The following is a 20,855-nucleotide window of genomic DNA, read 5'->3' as shown; positions in this document are numbered from 1 at the left end:
TAGTCTAACTTCTATATTCTCATCTGCCATGAAATATTGTCATACTCTACTTTTGCCCATTGCCATATGCATTAGCTTGCTGTTGAACCCAAGAACTAAATCCCCCTACTGTTGAACCCAAGGAGCTATTGTCAAAACAAGGGGGAGGGAAGAAGAAGGGAAAAAAACAGAGAAAAGGAGGAATAAGAAACAAAAGAGAAAGAGAGAAAAATGAAAGATATGCAGGTCAAGGGCGCTTCACTATAAAGGAGGAATCACAAGGTCCTTTGACCGAACTTTGACTAAACAGAATCACTTCTGCCAATCTGTGATTAGAGAGTCATAGCAGATGCAGCTCAGTAGACTCTTATCTTCTGCCATTCTTTTTTTCACTTCCCTCACACATTCCTCTCAGAAATAGCTTTATACCAGGTTTCCAGGCCTGGGGCGGAGAACCCTCTAGACACTTCAGAAATGAGCAGCAGAGCCTTCTGTCGCTACTCCCTTTGGGAGAATAAAATGGAGTTATATTCAAAAGTAGAGCAGGAAAAAAATCCTCCTCTCACCCTCATTCCAATCCTGGGTGCAAGGTTCAGGTACCAACTGCAGTGGGGGAGACATTTGTTACTAATAAGGGTTAAGTAAATAAATTCACAAATGATTCCTGTTTTGTTTTTAATGAATGAGAGTTCAACAATGGTTGTCTATATACTAACCTCCCTCTCTAACTCGTATGCATTGGGATCTACTTTCTTACATAGGAGATACACGGATACCAGTGTGGAAACGCAGTGGCCATGTGCATGAACTCATGGTGATGGAAAAAGTTTGAGAGCAGTTGGTACTGTGGACAGAGCTTTAAGCCAAGCTCAGAAGGTTAGGTTTGGACATGATGCTGCCATTTATTAGTTGTATGGTCTTGCAAGAATCACTTAACTTCTTCAAGATGATTTTTCTATGTGTAACATGGGACGTGACATGCAAATGATCATTTTACAGCTGAGTCCAACTGGATGAGCGCAGAAGCCTCCAAACTCAGCTACCTGCTGCCTCCACTATGGTCAACTTTTAATTTTAGCTAGCATGGTCTTTTAAACTCTCAAATCTATCACCTCTCCTCTATTAAGATTTCTTCAATGGCTTTCTATTGTTCACTGGGTGGTGTGACTCATGTTTCCAGCTTTGTACTGAATCACCATCACCTTTGTTATCCAAACTTTAATAGCCATACAGAATTTTCTAGTCTTAAAGACATCCCCCTCTTTCAAATTTGAGTTTTTCTCACATACTATTTGCTCTTCTTAAAATACTTTATTTTTATTGTGCCAGAGTTGGTGTCAGCCATTAAATCTCAGCTAAGCTTATATTTCATCAAGCCTCCCCTGAATCTACCCCCTAACCCCACCGATTACATTAAATCTCCTTGTCAGATGATATGATAGCACCTACTTCTTTCAATATACTCAGCACACAATTGCACATATAGGATCTGTTTTAATAGTGAGGTATAAATGCAATTGCATATCTTTTACTTTTCCAATTAATTCCTCAAGCATCCATCTGTCCCTCTTATTAAGAAGTCCAATGTCTCCCTCTTACAGCAGGTACTTTCTTACCTCCCACAAACTTCCAGGAGATTTACTTAGCCCACAGGGCCAGTGCTACTTCCAATAAGGCTACTGAGGAGCTAAGTCAGGTCACCAGAGGACCCTGGTTTTAAGCTGCTGCTGTTTCTACTCCTGCCATGCAACATCCCTGTTCCCTCCAGGTGTCTCCATCCACCACCCAAAGGTACACTTGCTGATCCAGTACGCGTACAGATCAGAGTGATGCAAGATGACAACTCTTCTGGCTCCCCTCACATGCTCTGGCATTGCACCCAAAGCAGGACCTGCCGGGGCTGATAAGAGAGGAGGGCCTTCCTGCCTTAGCCTCAGCTGTGTCCAGCCAGCCTCTTTCTGCTCTCAGCCTTTATGGTGAGCCTGGGACACCAGTCCTAACATCCTTCTCTTGAGCCATTGCTTTTATGAACTTCTCAGTTTATCAGAGAGAGTTGATTTTAGTCCTGTTCTGTTCAGAAAGCTCCTTGGCTCCTAGACAGATTTACCTGCCTATGCCTCAGTGACCAACTCTGCATACCACGGTGTATTGGGAGGGCAGATGTCAGTCCATTAAAGATTCTGATTACCATCTTCCTGTAAGTGGAGCTATTCAACAGATTAGGGCTCCAGGGTGATATTGACGTCATTACAAAAATAATGTCAAATTCTCTTTCATTTATGAGTTTTTAAGTTTCACAAGTACAGGGACTGTTTCTCTTATTCACCAATATATGTCCAGTGTCTAAAGAATTACCTGGCAGATACAGATGCTAAACCTGCTCTGTATAATATACACTACACACGGGGGTCTGACCAACCCATTTGCATCTCTGTCCCTCCTATCAGTCTCGATGTGGCTTTTTCTTTATATCCTTATTATAGGGCTTCTCCTCAGTAAGATTTCAGGTGGTTGTCAATGATGGTTCTGTAGTTTAGTTGTAATTTTGATGTGGTTATCCATAGGAGGATGTGGGTACAGTGTTAACCTATGACATCATCTTGACTGCTATTCTGTTTTCAATTTACTTTTGTTCTTCTATCTTTTAGCCTATAAACAGAACAATTGTCTCATTAGTTTTATTCCATCACTGGAATTTTCCTTTTTTAAACACAACAAAAAGATAGGTCACCACAAACAGGCGTGAAGTGAATGAAACTATTAAGTAGTCATGACTTTTCTTCTTCACCTAGTTTTTTCTTCCAGCTTGCATTAAGAAATAGCCACTGTTCTATTAATGCACAAAGGGTAACTGAATACTTTGGGCCTGTACAAAATTTTCCTGTTCGATGACATTTCAGCTAGTTTTTCTCACAACCTTGCATTGTTCCATATCTTTCTTGGAGGACAAAGATGGTGTCTACTGTACAGGTACAGAACAATTATGTAGCTTTGATCTGTCTATGTGCCTAAAGACTCCTAGAGAACACCGCATAGGACATGTGAGGTCACATGTTTAGAAACATGGTCAAAATTTAATACCAAGGGGAAGATATTCAGCTATGATGCAATCAACAACTATTGTTTTTGCAGTAATTATTAAGATGGGGGCTGTGTGTCAAGGGTAATGCTAAGGGAATAGAAGTTTCTTCATGAGGTTGACAGACTTGGAGCTAGAATTTGTAGAAGAAAACAGATGTGATCTGGAGGTCAGGAGAAGTAAGGTTGTTGAAATCATTCAGGTTGGTTGGGTAAAAAGCTTAGACCGTGGAAAAGCTGTTTGTTGGGGCTGACAGTCCTGGATCATGTTGTAAAATGGGTATTTTTAGCTTTCTTGGGAAAGTTGCCTCTCCTTTTGTAATCTAAAAGTCACATGTTGTGACACATGAGTTCATGAGTTCTCTAAAATGATGATAGGCAAATCATAGACATGTCTAAATAACTTTGTATCAGCTACTCAGAATATTCAGAGTTACTCATTTTAGAATTTTGCTGAATATATCCCACAAATTCCAGGGGCACCAATTATGAAAACAACCCTAGAATATCTTCAAATAACAGGGTCTGTATCTGGCTTAAACATAAGATATGTCATGTCATAGGCACAAATGAGACTCAAAGGAGTGAAATTGTCTCCTATACACTCCCTATCCCTTACCACTTCCCTGAAAGCCATATGTGAAAATACCTATTGTCCCTGTTACTCATCCCTGTGCACTGAAAGAAGGAAACAAATGAAGCACAGGCCCTGGATTGAGGTCCAGTTACACTGAACTTCTCTGAATCAGCAGTAAAATTTTCTTGGCTCAGAGAAATTTCAGCACTGGCAGTCCTGACTGAAACATCCATTTCCCAGCAAACAAAAAAAATCCTTCATTCCTGTAAATTGATCTACTTGGCCTACAGTTCAGTTTCTATTGGAGAGACCCCAGTATTTGTCTGAGTTTCATTAGCTTGAAGTCTTTGTATAAGTGACTCCTTCAGCTGTTCAGCATAAGGAAGAAATAGCGAAAGGCCTGAGAGGAGAGGTGGTGAACTCAGATGCCCACCAGGGCCAGGCAGGTGATGAAATGAGTACAAAAGGACTAGTGTAATCAAATAGGGAGTAGCGAGGACAGCAACAAATTGGAGAGACTATTCCTTGTCAATTTTTCACTAGCCTAACATTGCCAGAGAAGATAAAAACTCAGACTTTTACATAAAGTGTCCTAGTTATTAAATGCTCGCTGAAAGTGTTTCAAATACCAAACAAACCGAATAAAATATGCCTGTGGGCTAACTGAATCTGTCAATGGCTAGTTTGCAATCTCTCTCCCAGAGAGAAAATATTCAGGAACGAGCTTATGATTTGAGCAATAGAGGCAGAGCATCTATTTGGGGAATTGAGAAATGCTCAAAGGCTTGCTGCCACCCTAAATGTTTTACCCTGTAGCCTGCCACACGGTCTGAATATTGCACTATTTTAGAGTGACTTCTTTGGATTAATGGATATAAGAACTATTTTTAACCAATGCAGCTCCTTATAAACAGAAAAATCACATACCCTCTTTTAATGGCATATAAAATTGAAAATAAAGTAACTATCTTAATCAAAAGTCAAATTAAAGTAATGGGACTAATTCCCACCCCCTTTCAACCAATTATAGTCACCCTCTGTGCTTTCCAACCCAGAGAAGGGAGAGCCTGAGAGGTGAGAGAATAAAGCTCTACTCTCTGCCTCACTTACTTGAGAATATGTGGTGTAATGTAAAGAGGTCAGGACCACTTACATAGACATTGTAGAAATCACACTGGAATATACTTGGTATTGTATGTATAATAACAACAAATTAGACATAATCAAATATGAACCAATAAGACAACAGATGAATAAGACCATACAGTGATACAAATGAAAGCACCAAAACCAGAAGTATTTTTGAGATGGGTAAATCTGAACAATATAATGTTGAGAGGAAAGACAGATTGCAGAAAGATATAGGTAACATATGACCTATTACAGAGATTTTTTAAAAGATTTTATTTATTTATTACTAGAGGGGAAGGGAGGGAGAAAGAGAGGGAGAGAAACATCAATGTGTGGTTGCCTCTCGTGCCCCCTACTGGGGACCTGGCCCACAACCCAGACATGTGCCCTGACTCAGAATCAAACCAGTGACCCTTTGGTTGGCAGGCCAGTGCTCAACCCACTGAGCCACACTAGCCAGGGCTATTATAGAGATTTTTAAATACATGCAAACAACTGGTCATCAGTGTTTATGGAAACAGTCATGTGAAGTAAGAGTACAAAAACAGCATGGAAATGATAAACACCACATTTAGCCTCTTAAACTCGGTGATGAGTTTATAGGTGTTCCATTGTGTTATTCTCTATACTTTGTTTTATGCCTGAAATATTTATTTCTGTTAAAAAAAAACAGATCATAACTAAAATTCAAGAGATTTAGATTTAAGTTTTTCTGTGAGCTAGATACATACTCTCAAGTTCCAATTCCTCTCCGGGCTTACATGGACCCAGGTATCCAAGTCCAGAGCCCACACCTATATACTACATTTTACTCCCTTGCTTAATGTGTCAGATTTTCTCGCTGCCTCACCCCTTTTTATGTTCCCTCTGCATTGTACACACAGTCTATACAACTCTTAATGCATGTGATCACAGCATTATTTTCTGTCTCCTTCCATGTGTCCGTATTTTATGTCTACCTGGTCAAGATAATGGAGTGAGATATTAAGGCTAATGCAACTATTGGGTGTTTGATGTTTGTCTTAATGCCGATTTGTCTGTGCTTCATTCACCGTATTTTTCAGACTATAAGATGCACTTTTTTGTTGTTTGTTTTTGTTTTTCTCCCCCCAAATTTGGGGGGAATAATGGTTGCTAATGCTGCTGTTCAGTTCTGCTTACATTTACATTGGTGAAATATTATGTTATTTATGTTATTAAATATTTTACCACATTTTTTGCTTCAAAATTTTTTTCCTATTTTCCTCTAAAGCCTAGGTGTGTCTTATGGTCTGAAAAATGAGGTAGTTTATTCTGTGATAAATTTTTAAAAACGTAACCGATTTTGGCCAAGTTTGGCTTACCACCAAAAGATAAATCTTGTTTAATTTTAATTGTATCTGCCAGCTCAAAAAAGAATACCATATAATAATTTTTAGAACATTTTAAAAATTATATATATTTTTCTGAGTATAGAAAGTATAAATAAATTAAAAATAATTTGTAACTCATTGCCTAGAGATTACCATGGTTAATATTTAATATTGCCATTTAATTTCTAATATTTTTCATATGTAAATTTTTACAAAATTATAGTATCCGTACCTTGTTTTTCTTACTTAATTTATATTATTAGTATTACCTATATACTAAAAATATAATTAATGGCTCTATGATGTTTTATTGTATGCATGTACCAGGATTTATCTAACTAATTCCCTATTATTGGGCATTTAGTACCTACCTCATGGAGTTATTTTATATTTTAGTTATTTAAACATGATCAGAATTAATAGCCTTATATATAAATCTTTATGTACAACTATGATTATTACCATATGATAAAAATCTAAGATGTTGAATTACTGGGGTAAACTATAGGCTCAAAATGTATTGCTGAATTGCCCTCTAAAAAGTTGTACCTATTTATACTAGCAACATATGAAAGAACTAGTTTTATCAGTTGTCCTAATGTGGGGTATTATTTTTAAATTTTGATAATTTGAAAATTGGAAGTCTTTGTTAGTTTAATTTGCAGTTTAAAATTATGAGTGAGATAAAACATTTTTCATATATTTATAGTTTTACTTTCCTTTGGGAATTGCTTATGCACATCTTTTGTGTATCTTTTTAATATGCCTTTTCTTACAGTTAACCCATTGCCTGCTGTGTATTTTATAAGTTTTCTCTGATTTGTCATTTACTTTTAAATTGTTTTTTCTTATCCTGAGCAAACAGGTATTAGATTTAGTAAAATTGGGTTCATGGGGCCAAGTTATAAACATCACTATCCTGTATGGCATACATTTATTAAAGAAAAATAATTGTATTAATTATAGCATCTATGCTGGGTAAAAAGCTCACATAATTAACATCTGTAGTTTCCAAAGTACTAAATTATAAGTTTGTAGAAAGTAGGCAAGGGCCTTTCTCTTCCTTTAAAAGCCCATTACATCTTAGGAAATATTGTATTTTCATTAAGCACCTATTAAATGAGAATCAGCCAGAGTTAACTCTACTATTCAGTGATATGTATCAACTAAAAGGGGGCCAATAGTTTTTGTAAAAAAAATCTTACTGAAACAAAGCCATGTTCATTGTGTCCTCCCCCAGCCCACAAAACATCCAGACCTTTTCCCTTGCCTTTGCTGGCAGAGTTGAATAATTCCAATAGAGGTGTGTGTGTGTGTGTGTGTGTGTGTGTGTGTGTGTGTGTGTGTGTGTGTGTATAAATAAAATAAAATGTCCATAATTATTATCTTTATGTTATAGTGTGTGTGTATATATTTTTTATTTTTATTTTTTATAATATATCTAAATTTTTTACAGTCTTGCCCTTTACAGAGAAAGTTTGCTGACTGGTGACCTAGAGGTTCTCCCTGGCTTTCTCTACCTTCTGCCATAGTTGATGTACTTATTTCTGTACTAAATGATCTAATGCCACCCCACTCCTACCTTAGCTTCCTGAAGTCTGAGGACAGGCCCCACTAGGAAGTAATTAGACCCAGCCAGCTCAGGGCTTTCACTATCCCATACCCATTTCCTGCCACAATAGCTCTGCCTCACCCCCAAACACTGTGTTGGGACAGTGTTGAGTTCCAGGCTGTTCAGAAGCCATTCTGGGCTCTCACTTTCTTACTTAGCATGGCCTTGGGAGATGGACTCTTGGGACTTGCCCAGAGCATGTCCATTGCACTCACTTCTAATAAGACTTTATTCAGATAAATATTGTCCCTTTCTACTTAAGCAGGGAAGGGCTTGTTGGTTTTGCTTCACTGACCAGGGACTTAAGTGAGACGTGATTACTATGGGAGCACCCGGCAGGGTTTGGAAGCTCAAACAACAGCTGCTCAGGGCTGCGTTTTCCACTCCATGGCTCTGCCCCTAACTTTCTGAGCAACTCTGGAGAAGGTGCTGCCTGTTCTTATTCTTCTGGAAATCCAGACTTCTCAGTATCCCCAGATGGGTCTTCAAGACTTTAACAGTATAAAATAAAAAGACTCAGGTCAAACTAACTGACCAAAGAGATAGCTTATTCTCATCCTTGTCCTTTATGGATGTGGTGGTCATTAATGTTATTTTACATATTTCCTGGATCTCTTGCTTTTGTGTGCACAATAAGTTTGTACTTCTCTGCAATTAATTGGTAGTTAAGTGTGGTCATGTGACTTGCTTTAGTCAAGTAAATGTAAGCATAGGTGATGTGTATTACTTCTAGGTAGAAGGTATAAGAGCTAGTGTGTGCTTTGCCATATTTTCTTTTTACATTTGGCATGGTAACAAGCAACATTTGGGCTAGTGATTGCTACATCAGCCTGGGTCTCCAAGTAACTACAAATAACAGAGGCCCCTGCTGTGCCACAATGGACATGGACCATGAGCAAGAATATACCTTTGTGTAATATATTGGAGTTGTTTGTCATTGCAGCATAATCTAGTCTACCCTGACTAATATAACTGGAACCTCTACTCAATGGACCATATGCTAACATTTAAACTTCTGTTTCTGAGGATTAATACATGAGAAAATACTTTCTATATAATAAAAAGAAAAAAGTAAGATATGAAAATATACTTACCACATCATTAATGCTCTATTTAAAACATTGTTTTATTTTTAATATATTTTATTGATTATGCTATTACAGTTGTCCCATTTCCCCCCTTTATTCCCCTCTATCCTGCACACCCCCTCCCACCCACATTCCCCCCTGCCCCTTTAGTTCATGTCCATGGGTTGTACATATATGTTCTTTAGCTTCTACATTTCCTATACTATTCTTACCCTCCCCCTGTCTGTTTTCTATCTACCATCCAGGTTACTTATTCTCTGTACATTTTCCCCTTCTTTCCCCCTCCCACTCCCCTGTTGATAACCCTCCATGTGAGCTCCATTTCTGTGTTTCTGTTCCTGTTCTAGTTGTTTGCTTAGTTTGTTTTTGTTTTTGCTTTAGGTGTGGTTGTTAATAATTGTGAGTTTGCTGTCATTTTACTGTTCGTATTTTTTATCTTCTTTTTTTAGATAAATCCTTTTAACATTTCATGTAATAAGAGCTTAGTGATGATGAACTCCTGTAACTTAACCTTATTTGAGAAGCACTTTATCTGCCCTTCCATTCTAAATGAAAGCTTTGCTGGATAGAGCAATCTTGGATGTAGGCCTTTGCCTTTCATGACTTGGAATACTTCTTTCCAGACCCTTCTTTCCTGCAAGGTCTCTTTTGAGAAATCAGCTGACAGTCTGATGGGAACTCCTTTGTAGGTAATTGTCTCCTTTTCTTGCTGCTTCTGGGATTCTCTCCTGAATTTTAATTTTGGGTAATGTAATTATGATGTGCCCTGGTGTGTTCCTTCTTGGGTCCAACTTCTTTGGGACTCTCCGAGCTTCCTGGACTTCCTAGAAGTCTATTTCCTTTGCCAGATTGGAGAAGTTCTCCTTTATTATTTGTTCAAATAACTTTTCCATTTGTTGTTCTTCCTCTTCTCCTTCTGGTACCCCTATAATTCAGACGTTGGAACGTTTAAAGATGTCCTGGAGGTTCCTATGCCTTTCCTCAATTTTTTGAATTCTTGTTTCTTCATTCTTTTCTGGGTGGATGTTTCTTCCTTCTGGTCCACACTGTTGATTTGAGTCCCAGTTTCCTTCCCATCACTATTGGTTCCCTGTACATATTCCTTTATTTCACTTAGCATAGCCTTCATTTTTTCATCTAATTTGCTACCAAATTCAACCAATTCTGTGAGCATCCTGATTACCAGTGTTTTGAACTGGACATCTGATAGGTTGGCTTTCTGGAGCTTTGATCTGTTCTTCCATTTGGGCCATTTTTTTTTTTTGTCTTGACACACTTGTTACATAGTGAGGGGTGGAGCCTTATGTATTCACCCCAGAGGGGTAATCCACGTTGCTTCGTTGTGACACTGTATGTGGGTGAGGGGTCAGAGAGGGAACAATGGCACTTGCTCCATTCTCTGCCGGCTTTCAATCACTTCTCCTGCTTCCCACAAGCAAATTGGGCCCTTCTGGTGCTGATTCCCATGTGGGTGGGTGTGTGTACATTCTAGGACCCTGTGGGTCTCTCCAACAAACTCTCCTGTGAGGCTGGGAGTTTCTCCCACTGCCACCTCAACCCCCACAGGTGTTTTCAATCGGTGTTTTGAGGCTTTATTTCCCCGTGCTGGGGCACTGGGTTGTGCAGTCCGTCCTGCTCCCCAGTTGTTCCTCCTGGTTTATCTGCACATGAATGTGGGACTGCCTGCTCCACCAGCCACCACTGCAGTCTTGCTGGTCAGCTGCAGCCTTGCATGCCCTGCCCCAAAATCCAGCTGAGTCTGCAAGCCACTGCCTTGCCCATCCAGGTCCTCCACCACCACTCTGCCTCAAGCCCTCTCTGTATGCCCATCTCCGCCTCTCCTACCAGTCTGGATGAATGTGTCTTGTTTAACTCCTTGGTTGTCGGACTTACATACAGTTCAATTTTCTGTCAGTTCTGGTTGATTTTTGTTTTTAAATTGTTGTTGTCCTTTTGGTTGTGCAAGGAAGCACAGTGTGTCCACCTATGCCTCCATCTTGGCCAGAAGTCCTAAAAAATGGTTTTAATATACCTACCACACCTCCTTTCTCCCCTGAAAAAGTAAAACAAAAACAGTAAAATGCTTGTAACTATTATCTTTATGTTATGGAACCATATATTGATTTCTTCTTATATGTTTCCTAAACTTTGTCTATAGTTCAGTACATCCTTAACTGTTCCAATGTATCACTTTTAATTACCCATGGATGCTTACTAGATAAAGAGCTTACTTTCCAAAGCCCTTTTAACTACTTCCCCTGGCCCTGGCCTCACTTCTCTGTATCCTGTAGTTAGACGCATTACGTAAGACTCTTCACTGGGCCCTTGTCAGCTTTAAGGAGGGAAACACTATATGCCCTCTCAATGATACCTACCAATGTCTTAGTTGCCTTTCAGAGATTCTTAGCCCAGCCAGCCTGAAAGGGATGAATACATACTGCAAGGATATAAAAGATGAGGTGACTGCACAAGGTCATCTTATAACTTAGTGGTAGAACTAAGGCCACCTGAGTCTTGTATATGGCACACTGCCCTTCCATTTGTGTAAATTATTCCTGCAGCTAACCTCACTCACTTGTGCTACAATTTGGGCTCGTGGCTTCTTGCTCTTACACAAACAGCCAAGCTGTCACCCAGTAAAACTATAGTCGTGGATTCTGATGCCATAGATATATATCATGCTGCCTTTAAAAAATATTTATTTTAGTCATCAATCTGTGGTTTGTTAGAGCCTACATAGCTGGCTTCCTCATTTTAGAGATGGTGAGATTGAAACTAAAGGATGTTAAGAAAAATACAGGACTTCTTGTCAAGATAGAGGCATAGGTAGACACACTTTGCCTTCTTGTACAATCATAAGAAGGATCACAAATAACCTCGAAACAAGAAACACCCAGAACTGTCAGAAAATCAAACTGTATGGCAGTCCAACAACCTAAGATTTAAAAAGGTCATATTCATCCAGATGGGTAGGAGGGGCAGAGGTGGGGAGCAAAGAGGGAGAGGACATGACGTGGCAGAGGCTGCAAGGCAGCAGCCAGCGGAACAGGGGGTCCCACATCCATGTGTGGTGGATAAAAATTGGGAGGGATACCTTGGGAACAAGGGGTCCCAGCCCTAGGACAGACTGCTCAGCCCAGGGTTCCAGTGCCAGGAAAATAAAGCCTCATAACTTCTGGCTGTAAAAACCACTAGGGGTTGAGGCAGTGGAAGAAACTGCTGGTTTTTCATGAGAGTCCATTTGAAGGGTCCACATGGCCCTAAAATGTATACAAACCCACCCACTCTGTGAACCACCACCAGGGCAAGAGCTAGAAGGGTGCCAGTCGCATATGGAAAGTGGGTGAAGTGACAGGAAATGGGATGAGTGCTGAGCAAGCCTCTAGCAGCCAGGCAGCAGCATTGTCCCCTTGCTAACCCCTCCCCCACATACAAAGCCACAAAGTGGTGAAGCGGGTTACCACACCCTGGTGAATATCTAAGACTCTGCCCTATATAACTTAACAGGTGTGCTAAGACAGGGAGTCAAAGCAGCTCTACCTAATACACAGAAACAGACATAGGGAGGCTACCAAAACAAGGAGATGAAGAAATATGGCCCAAATGAAAGAACAGAACAAAACCCCAGAAAAAGAACTAAACCAAACAGAGGTAGCCAACCTAGCAGATGCAGAGTTCAAAACACTGGTGATAAGGACATTCAGAGAACTCACTGAGTATAGCAAAAGCATAAAAGAAATTAAGTCTACACTAGGTGAAAGATAAATCCACAGGGAATCAATAGTGAAAGGAAAGAAGCTGGGGTTCAAATTAATGATTTGGAACACGAGGAAGAAATAAAAAATTAACCAGAACAGAATGAAAAAACAAGTGTTCAAAAAAAAAATGAGGAGAGAATAAGAAGACTCTGGGACATCTCCAAAAGCTCCAACATCTGAATCGTAGGGATGCCAAAAGGAGAAGAAGAAGAGCAAGAAATTAAAAACTAATTTGGCAAAGGAAATAGACATACAAGCCCAGGAAGCACAGAGAATACCAAACAAAATGGACCCAAAGAGGACCACACCAAGACACATCATAATTAAGATGCCAAAGATTAAAGATAAAGAGAATCTTAAAAGCAGCAAGAGAAAAGCAGAGAGTTACCTACAAAGGAGTTCCCATAAAACTATTAGCTGATTTCTCAAAAGAAACTTTGCAGGCCAAGAAGAAACTGGCAGGAAGTATTCAAAGTGATGAAAAGCAAGGAACTAAAACTAAGATTACCCTATCCAGCAGAGCTATCATTTAGAATGGAAGGACAGATAAAGTGCTACCCAGACAAGAAAAAACTAAAGGAGTTCATCATCACCAAGCCATTATTACATGAAATGTTGAAGGGACTTATTTAAGAAAAAGAAGATCACAACTATGAACATTAAAATGACAACAAACTCACAACTACCAACAACCTATTCTAAAAAACAAAAACTAAGTAAAAACTGGAACAGGAACAGTATCATAGATACGAAGATCATTTGGAGGGTTATTAATGGGAAGAGGGAAGGGGGAGAATGGGGTAAGGGTACAAGGATTAAGAAGCATAATTGATAAGTACAAAATAGACAGGGGAGGTTAAGAATAGTATAGAAAATGGAGAAGCTGAAGAACTTATATGCATGACCTTTGAACATGAACTAAAGGTGGGGTATTGCTGGAGGGAAGGGGGATACCAGGCAGAAGGGGATAAAGGGGGAAAAACTGGGACAATTATAATAACCTAATCAATAAAATATACTTAAAAAAAGAAAAGAAAAACACAATGTCTTGTTATTCCCAGTATAATGCAACTCATTCATTCATCCATCCACTCTCAAAGATGTATTAAGTAGCTGCTGTTTTCAAGATTCTATGTCAGGTAGACTATTTGGGAATTGTAAGAGTAAATTAAGTACAACAATAATCATCCAAGATCCATACAATTGAGTGTTGGAAATAAGGTACTCAAGAAACTGTTCTTACTGGCATGTTAAAGTTAAAATAAAAGACATCTGCTTTCTATATATCCCCCAGCAATTGATCCAGTCTCTACATTGTTTTCTTTGTTTGTTTGTTTTTACATGAGCCCTTTGTCTAGATAGAGGGGACATAGGATATAAAGCGGAGAGGCAGGGAGACGTGGGGGATCTGTAGGAAAAGGCATGTGATCCTAGTTGGAAAAGAGCCATGTGTAACATTACAGGAAAGACTTCTGGGGGCCGAATTATGAGCCATAAATTTCAGGCAAAGGAGATTAGATATTACACACTGGATATGGATACCTCAGTCAGTTCTCAGCAGGAAACAGGGTTTACAGAAGAGGTGACAAAGCATTTTACAAGTTTTTAACTATTTACAAAGACACGAGCAGGGTTAGACAAGATCAGCAAAAGATATTGAATACTCTGGAATTAACGAAAGCAGGAAACACTTAACCATCCCTAGGCCTGAAGCAGAAAAAAAAAAGGTGCAGTTACTGGAACCCTGGCAAGGACAACAGGAGGAAAGGGACACCCACAAGGAGCTATGGACTTTAACACAGGGATAAACTCAACCTGCAAACTGTCTGGGAGGTTGCTAAGGAGGAATAAGTACCACAGCCTCACTCTGCCACCTGCTGCGATCTCCTTCCTCTCCTAGGCTGAGGAAAAGGATGGGTTGAAAGCCAGGGGGAAGAGAGCCCAGTGTTGCAGTCTACAATGTCATCCCCCTGGGACATGAGCAGCGTAGAGCAGGGTGGAGGCTGAGTCTCTGGGATCAAACAAATATCTGGCACAGCGAGGAACTATAAACGATTCTGAATAGGGGAGCCCTATGAACTATGCTTCAGTAGCTCTGAGCTGTCTGCAGTCCAGGGAATGGAGGGAAGAAGGTTCTTGCAATAGGTCTGGAGAGAGAGGTTGAAGACTTGGACTTAGGGCAACGGTAGAGGGAGTAGAAAGAAGGTTTTGAACCATGCTGCCTCTAAACAGACGAGCTTTTTCCCCTAAAGTAGTTTCTCCTCCACTCCAATCTGTTTTTGAGAAGTTCTTTATTTTCTTATCAGAAAAGTAATTTTCCTATTTGTGGACTTTTCTCCTCAGATTTGAACCTGTGTCTCCGGAGCTGAGGTGAATTGTTGGGACATCCTCAAGAAGCTTCTGGACCCTGGATGAGAGTCCTTTGGCCCACAGAACATGTTTGTAATTTTCAAATGCCTTGTGTGACCCGGCACTTTAATCTGGAGACTGCAACAAGACTAGTCAGCACCTGGTCATGGTGTGCTTAGAGGAAGTTGAGCAGCTCTCCAGCTCTCACCTCTGCCGCCTGTGACTGAGCAAGCACTGTTGCACTTTAGAAAATGACCGCTTTGGATCCTGGACACCCGTGAGTGTCCTGAGGCTCCTTCTTGCTGTCAGACTAAAGAATTCCAAAGTAATTTCCAGAAGTAGAGATAAGTGGAAATTTTCGTTACAGAAGGGGAAAGATTGCCAATAGAGTTATTTTTATATGTTGTTTCCTCTGTATACCGGAAAAACCTATCAAGACTATCAGCTCACAGATAAGGCTTTATACAAAGTCAAGCCATAATGGACATGTTTTATGGCTCACTGGAATCTTGAATGCATTCAAGTTCTAATTAACAGGAAGCATGTAAGTACACAGAGTGGCCAACTACAAATTGTGGAGAAAAGTCATTGAGCATTTTTGTGAGGTCTAAATCACAGAGCATTTATTTCACCTATAATGGTACCGTGTTAAATGGTGATTTTTTGTTATTGTTCTAAACTACATCTTTCTTTCCATAAATTCTGGGTTTTTTTATTAACCTTGGAACCATGATACACATTTTAAAAATTTGGCATGCAATTATGCTGCAAGGATCTCAGATGAGTAGCCATAATGGTCAAAGCCCCAAACACAGGCTTATTTCCTGGCCCTCTATATGACTCCATTTTTTTAAGTGCCATATCAAATTTTACTTTTAAGGTTTAATATTTAAGTACTTTTTAAATTTTAAAATAATTTCAAATGTACTCTAAATTTCTAAGTATACAAAGATCTTTTTTTTTTTTTTTCTGAACCATTCAGAAATATCAGCACTGGCTGAGTTAGTGTGCACTTCTGATGTTAAAGAACATTTTCCCATGTAACTACAAGATAACCCATCTATTGGGGCATATGACTTTAAACTTACCCTTTAGTAATTCAGTTTCCATGTCTGTGAAACCAGCTAGTCAAGGCTTTTGATTGTTGGCACTATAGAAATGCTGCGGGATCCCATTATGTGTATGTCAAGGTGGGGTGGGGAGTGGGTAACCGGGCACAGCAGCAGCAGTTTAATCATGTTAAATTTTGTATCTGTGATGGGGACATGAAACTCAAGGCATTAGTTGACCCATGAACCATCCAAATATATATGTATATGTGTGTGTCTGTGTATATATAAAGGGGATTCCTTAGTAATCCCCTATGTGCTGGCCACTATCCTTTGCTAAGTAGACAGTGCCCGGACCCTATCAAAGCTGCAGAATGTTTCTCCTGAATCCTTCTCCTAAGGGATTTCCAAGGAATTTCCAGCCAAGTTATACCAGCATCAGTTTGGAGTCCCATGTATGGGCTCTCCTCTACACATAACACCTCCTTTCTGGGACCTCATTTCTCCCTGGCAAAATTCTATCCACCCTTCAGATGCTAGTTCTCCCAGTGAATATTTTCTGATTTTCCTCAGCTGAATATGAGCTCTTACTTTGGGCAGAGCAATGTTTTCTTTGTTCCTCTCTGGAGAGCTTCTTTCTCAGTTTTAAATCATGTGCATTTAAGCAATAGTTCTGTTTTCCTCTTGGAATGTAAGTTCCTGGAAAGCAGGGAAATTGTGGGATTTTGTCATTAGTGGGACATCTTGCATGTGATACATACCTCATGCATGATTGGCTATGAGAATCATTATAAATTTGAGGAGAATGACTATACCTTTTATGATCTCATATGATTCGTTAAAAAGTATATAAATGGCCATCTTTAAAATAAAAGAACGAGATGAATTTTAAGTTAAAAAAAAGTACCTTTTACAGAGGAAGCAAAAATGGCATTTGGGAGAGTTTAAGGAATTGAGAAAGCATACAAACAAAAATCACCTATGATCTCATCATCCAAGCAAATATATTTTCGCTTTTGCTGTCAGTATTTGCTCTTCATCCAGACATGTACAATATTTCAGCTATAGCTATACATGTAATTTTCTATCCTGTTTTCAAATTTGTCATTGTATCATAAGCTCACACCTATGTTGCTGACTGGTCTCCGTAATTACCATCTTTAATGATCCATGATGATGACATGGAATTGGGCCCAAACTCTACTTAACACCTGGCCACCGTACGCTATTCTTCCCTTATCTGTGGAAGATGCCCAGTGGATGCCTAAAACCACAAATAGTCCTGATATTTACTGTTTTTTCCCTACACACACAACTATGATGAAGTTTAATTTATAAAGTAGGCACAGGAAGAGATGAACAACAATAGTAAAATAAGAGAGAAGGCTAAGATGGCAGCCTAGGTAAACAGAGCTCACCTCACATAGCCACACTAAAATTACAACTAAAGTACAGAACAACCATTATTCAGAACCACCAGATATCAAGATGAATGGAAGTCCTACAACTATAGAATTGAAGAAACCACATTGAGACTGGTAAGAGGGTGTGCAACAGGCTGGTCCCATATCCACAAATGGCAGGTAAAAATTGGGAGGGATATCTAAGGAGTGAGAGGTCCCAGCTCCACAACACGCCCCCCATCCTAAGATTCCAGTGCCAGGAAGATAAGTCCCCATAACTTTGGCTGTAAAAACCAGTAGGAATTTAGGCTGTGGAAGACAGAAACTGCTGGACTCCCTGGCAGTTCCTCTTAAAGGGCCCACACCCAAACTTACATGCCATTTGAAAGGCACCAGAGGCATATGAGGAGGAACTGAACTGTTTGGCATCAGGGCAAGAGCTGGGGGACAGCTTTCTCCAAAGTAGTACTGCTGGCAGAAGCCATTGTTCCTTCTCTGAGCCCTTGCCTCCCAGCTCCCCTACAGAGCCAGCAGACAGGTGCCATTTCTGAGTCTCCATCAACCTGGTTCATACTATTTTGCCCAACTCTGGTGATTCCCTGAGGCTCTATGCCACCCCATTTTCAGACCCACCCAAGCTGTTTCCAGTGGCTTTTCTATACAAATAGCTTGTCTTGGCTCATGCTTCAGATTTTCCTAAATCCTCTCATACAAGCAGCATCTAAACTTAGCAAGCCCCATACCTCTTGATAAGTGGCCCCAGACTCGGCACTAGAAGCAGCTGATCTTGGTTCATAGCTTGGCCTCACTTGGGCACCTCCAAACCCAGCAAAAGTAGCAGACATTTGCAGATTGCTTTGTAGCTTATGCCAGGTAGACTCAGACAGAACACAAGTGGTGACTGACCTTGGCCTGTACCTCCCAGGAAGCCCCAGAGCCAGCATACCCAGGGAACAGATACAGACCATCTGGGAGCAACACTACCAATCACCTCCACAAGTGACACACTCAAGGGGTAAATTCAGTGGGCACCAGAGCCCGGCTAAAGTAAGTCCTGCTCTGGAGAGTGGGCCCCTAGACAATTGATTTCCCACGGTGGTCAGATGTTGGTGGTCAATGGTCACAGCCAGTCCTTGCAGCTGATTGGCCTGGGTAAATCACTCTCATTGACCTGCCAACAGCAATCAAGGCTTGACTACAAGAGGAGGGTGTACACAGCCCACACAGTGGGTGCGTGCACCTTGAGTATCCAGCTTGGGAGATAAGGAAGGCTGTGCCACTGGACCCTACAGAAGGACACCTACTATAGCAGCTCTGCCTAATACATCAAAACAAACACAGGGAGGCTGCCAAAATTAAGAGACAAAGAAACATGGCCCAAATGAAAGAACAGATCAAAACTCCAGAGAAAAAACTAAATGAAATTTAGACAAGCAATCTACTAGACCCAGAGTTAAAAACATTGGTTATATGGTTGTTCAGTGATCTCAGAAGAGCAGATGAACTCAGAGAGAACTTCAACAGCATAAAAAAGGTCATGGAAACCATGAAAAAGAACCAGTCAGAAATGAAGGATACACTAACTGAAATGAAGAATAATGTATAGGGAATCAACAGTAAAATAGATGAAAGTGAGAATCAAATCAATGATTTGGAATATAAGAAAGCAAAAAATGCCCAATCAGAACAACAAAAAGAAAAAAGAATCCAAACAAAATGAAGATAGTGTAAGGAGCCTCTGGGACAACTTCAAGTGTTCCAACATTCACATCATTGGAGTGCCAAAATTAGAGAGAATGAGAAATTGAAAGCCTTTTTGAAAAAATAATGACAAAAAACTTCCCCAAAATGGTGAAGGAAATAGACATACAAGTCCAGGAAGCACAGAAAGTCCCAACCAAGGTGAACCTAAAGAGGCCCACACCGAGACACATCATAATTAAAATCACAAAGGTTAAAGACAAAGAGAGACTCTTAAAAGAGCAAGAGAAAAGCAGTTAGTTACCTACAATGGAGTTCCCATAAGACTGTCAGCTGATTTTTCAAAAGAAACTTTGCAGGCTAGAGGGGATTGACAAGAAATATTCAAAGTCATGAAAAGCAGGGACCTACAGTCAATATTACTCTCTACCCAGCAAAGTTATCATTTAGAATCAGAGGTCAGATAAAGAGCTTCCCAGAGAAGAAAAAGCTAAAGGAGTTAGTTCATCACCACCAAACCATTATTATGTGAAATGTTAAAGGGATTTATTTAAGGAAAACATGATCAAAACTGTGAGCAATAAAATGTCAATAAAAAATATCCAAAAAACAAAATAAGCAAACAAGCAGAACAGAAATAGAATTATAAATACAGAAAACACTTTGATGGTTACCAGATGGGAGGAGAGTCAGAGGAATGGCCAAAAAGGGTGCACGGATAAGAAGTACAAAACTGGTACTTACAGAAGAGTCATGGGGATGTAAAATACAGAATAGGAAATAGAGTTGCCAAACAACATATATGCATGACCCATGGACGTGGACAATGGTGTGGGAATTGCCTGAAGGGCTGGGGGCTGGGTGAAGGGGAACAAAGGGGAAAAAACTGGGAAAACCGTAATAGCATAATCAACAAAATACAATTAAAGGAAAATAAAAATAGAACAATTATATCAATATACTCTGATAAAATTTATGTGAATGTAGTCTCTCTCTGGAAAATATCTTATTGTTCTCATTTTTTCACTTAAAGGAAACATTTTACATGTTTTATTTGGCATGTCCTAATTTCCAGCATCACTACTCTTATTTGTGAGCTGTTATTAAGTCAAATAAGGTTACTTGACCACGATCACTGAGATACTGTGACAGTGAATCGGATAACTGAGATGGCTACTAAGTGACAAATCAGCAGGGAGCAAATAGAACAAAGATACAGTGGACAAAGGATCAATGGGTGTGACAGGAAATCTCAGGTCAGGGTGACATTTTATCATGGTACTCAAAAGGGCTCACAATTGAAAACTTATGAAGTGTTTATGTCTGAAATTTTCCATTTAATATTTTTATACCACAGTTCACTGCAGGTAACTAAAACTGGGAAGTGAAACCACAGATAAGGAGGACTATTGTAAGCCCTTATTTTGACCAGTGGACCACAGTGGCACTTGGGAGTTCCTAAACATTAGTGTCATTTTGGAGTGGTGTTTAGGAATCCCTGAAAAGTCTGGGTGTTTCCATTTCTCCCAATGCATAGACACCTGAGAAAATGACTTCAAGCCCCTTTGGGGATGGCTTGGAGAAAGACCTACCATAAGTCTTTGTGGCATTATTGCAGGGTCCTTTCTCAAAGGGTCCCATCTTTCTCTTCAACCAGGAGCTTCAGATCTGTGAACTGATAAGGTCCGGGAATTGACAAAGCTATGATTCTCAGCTGTGAGAACTCAAGTCAGATTTCTATTCCATAGATCAAATAATGCTTTGGTAGTCTGGCCATA

General features: G+C 39.8%; 1 protein-coding gene across 3 annotated transcripts in view; it reads left to right on the top strand.

Annotated features, from left to right (window-relative positions):
* The window catches only part of PDCD1LG2 (programmed cell death 1 ligand 2), a 62,703-nt gene extending 45,827 nt beyond the window's left edge, over positions 1-16,876 (top strand). For 2 of the 3 annotated variants that reach the window (XM_045840947.1, XM_045840948.1), the window contains exons 6-7: positions 741-855; positions 14,919-16,876. In XM_045840947.1, coding sequence (XP_045696903.1) covers positions 741-811 — 71 coding nt within the window. In that variant the 3' untranslated portion in view covers positions 812-855; positions 14,919-16,876. The remainder of the gene's footprint in view (positions 1-740; positions 856-14,918) is intronic. The other variant, XM_045840950.1, reaches the window with a different exon arrangement.
* The last annotated feature ends 3,979 nt before the right edge of the window (positions 16,877-20,855 follow it).

The sequence above is a fragment of the Phyllostomus hastatus genome, unplaced genomic scaffold, assembly GCF_019186645.2.
Source record: "Phyllostomus hastatus isolate PE091 unplaced genomic scaffold, TTU_PhHast_1.1 phas_contig_34, whole genome shotgun sequence".
NCBI lineage: Eukaryota > Metazoa > Chordata > Mammalia > Chiroptera > Phyllostomidae > Phyllostomus > Phyllostomus hastatus.
This window is presented reverse-complemented; position numbering and strand designations above follow the sequence as displayed.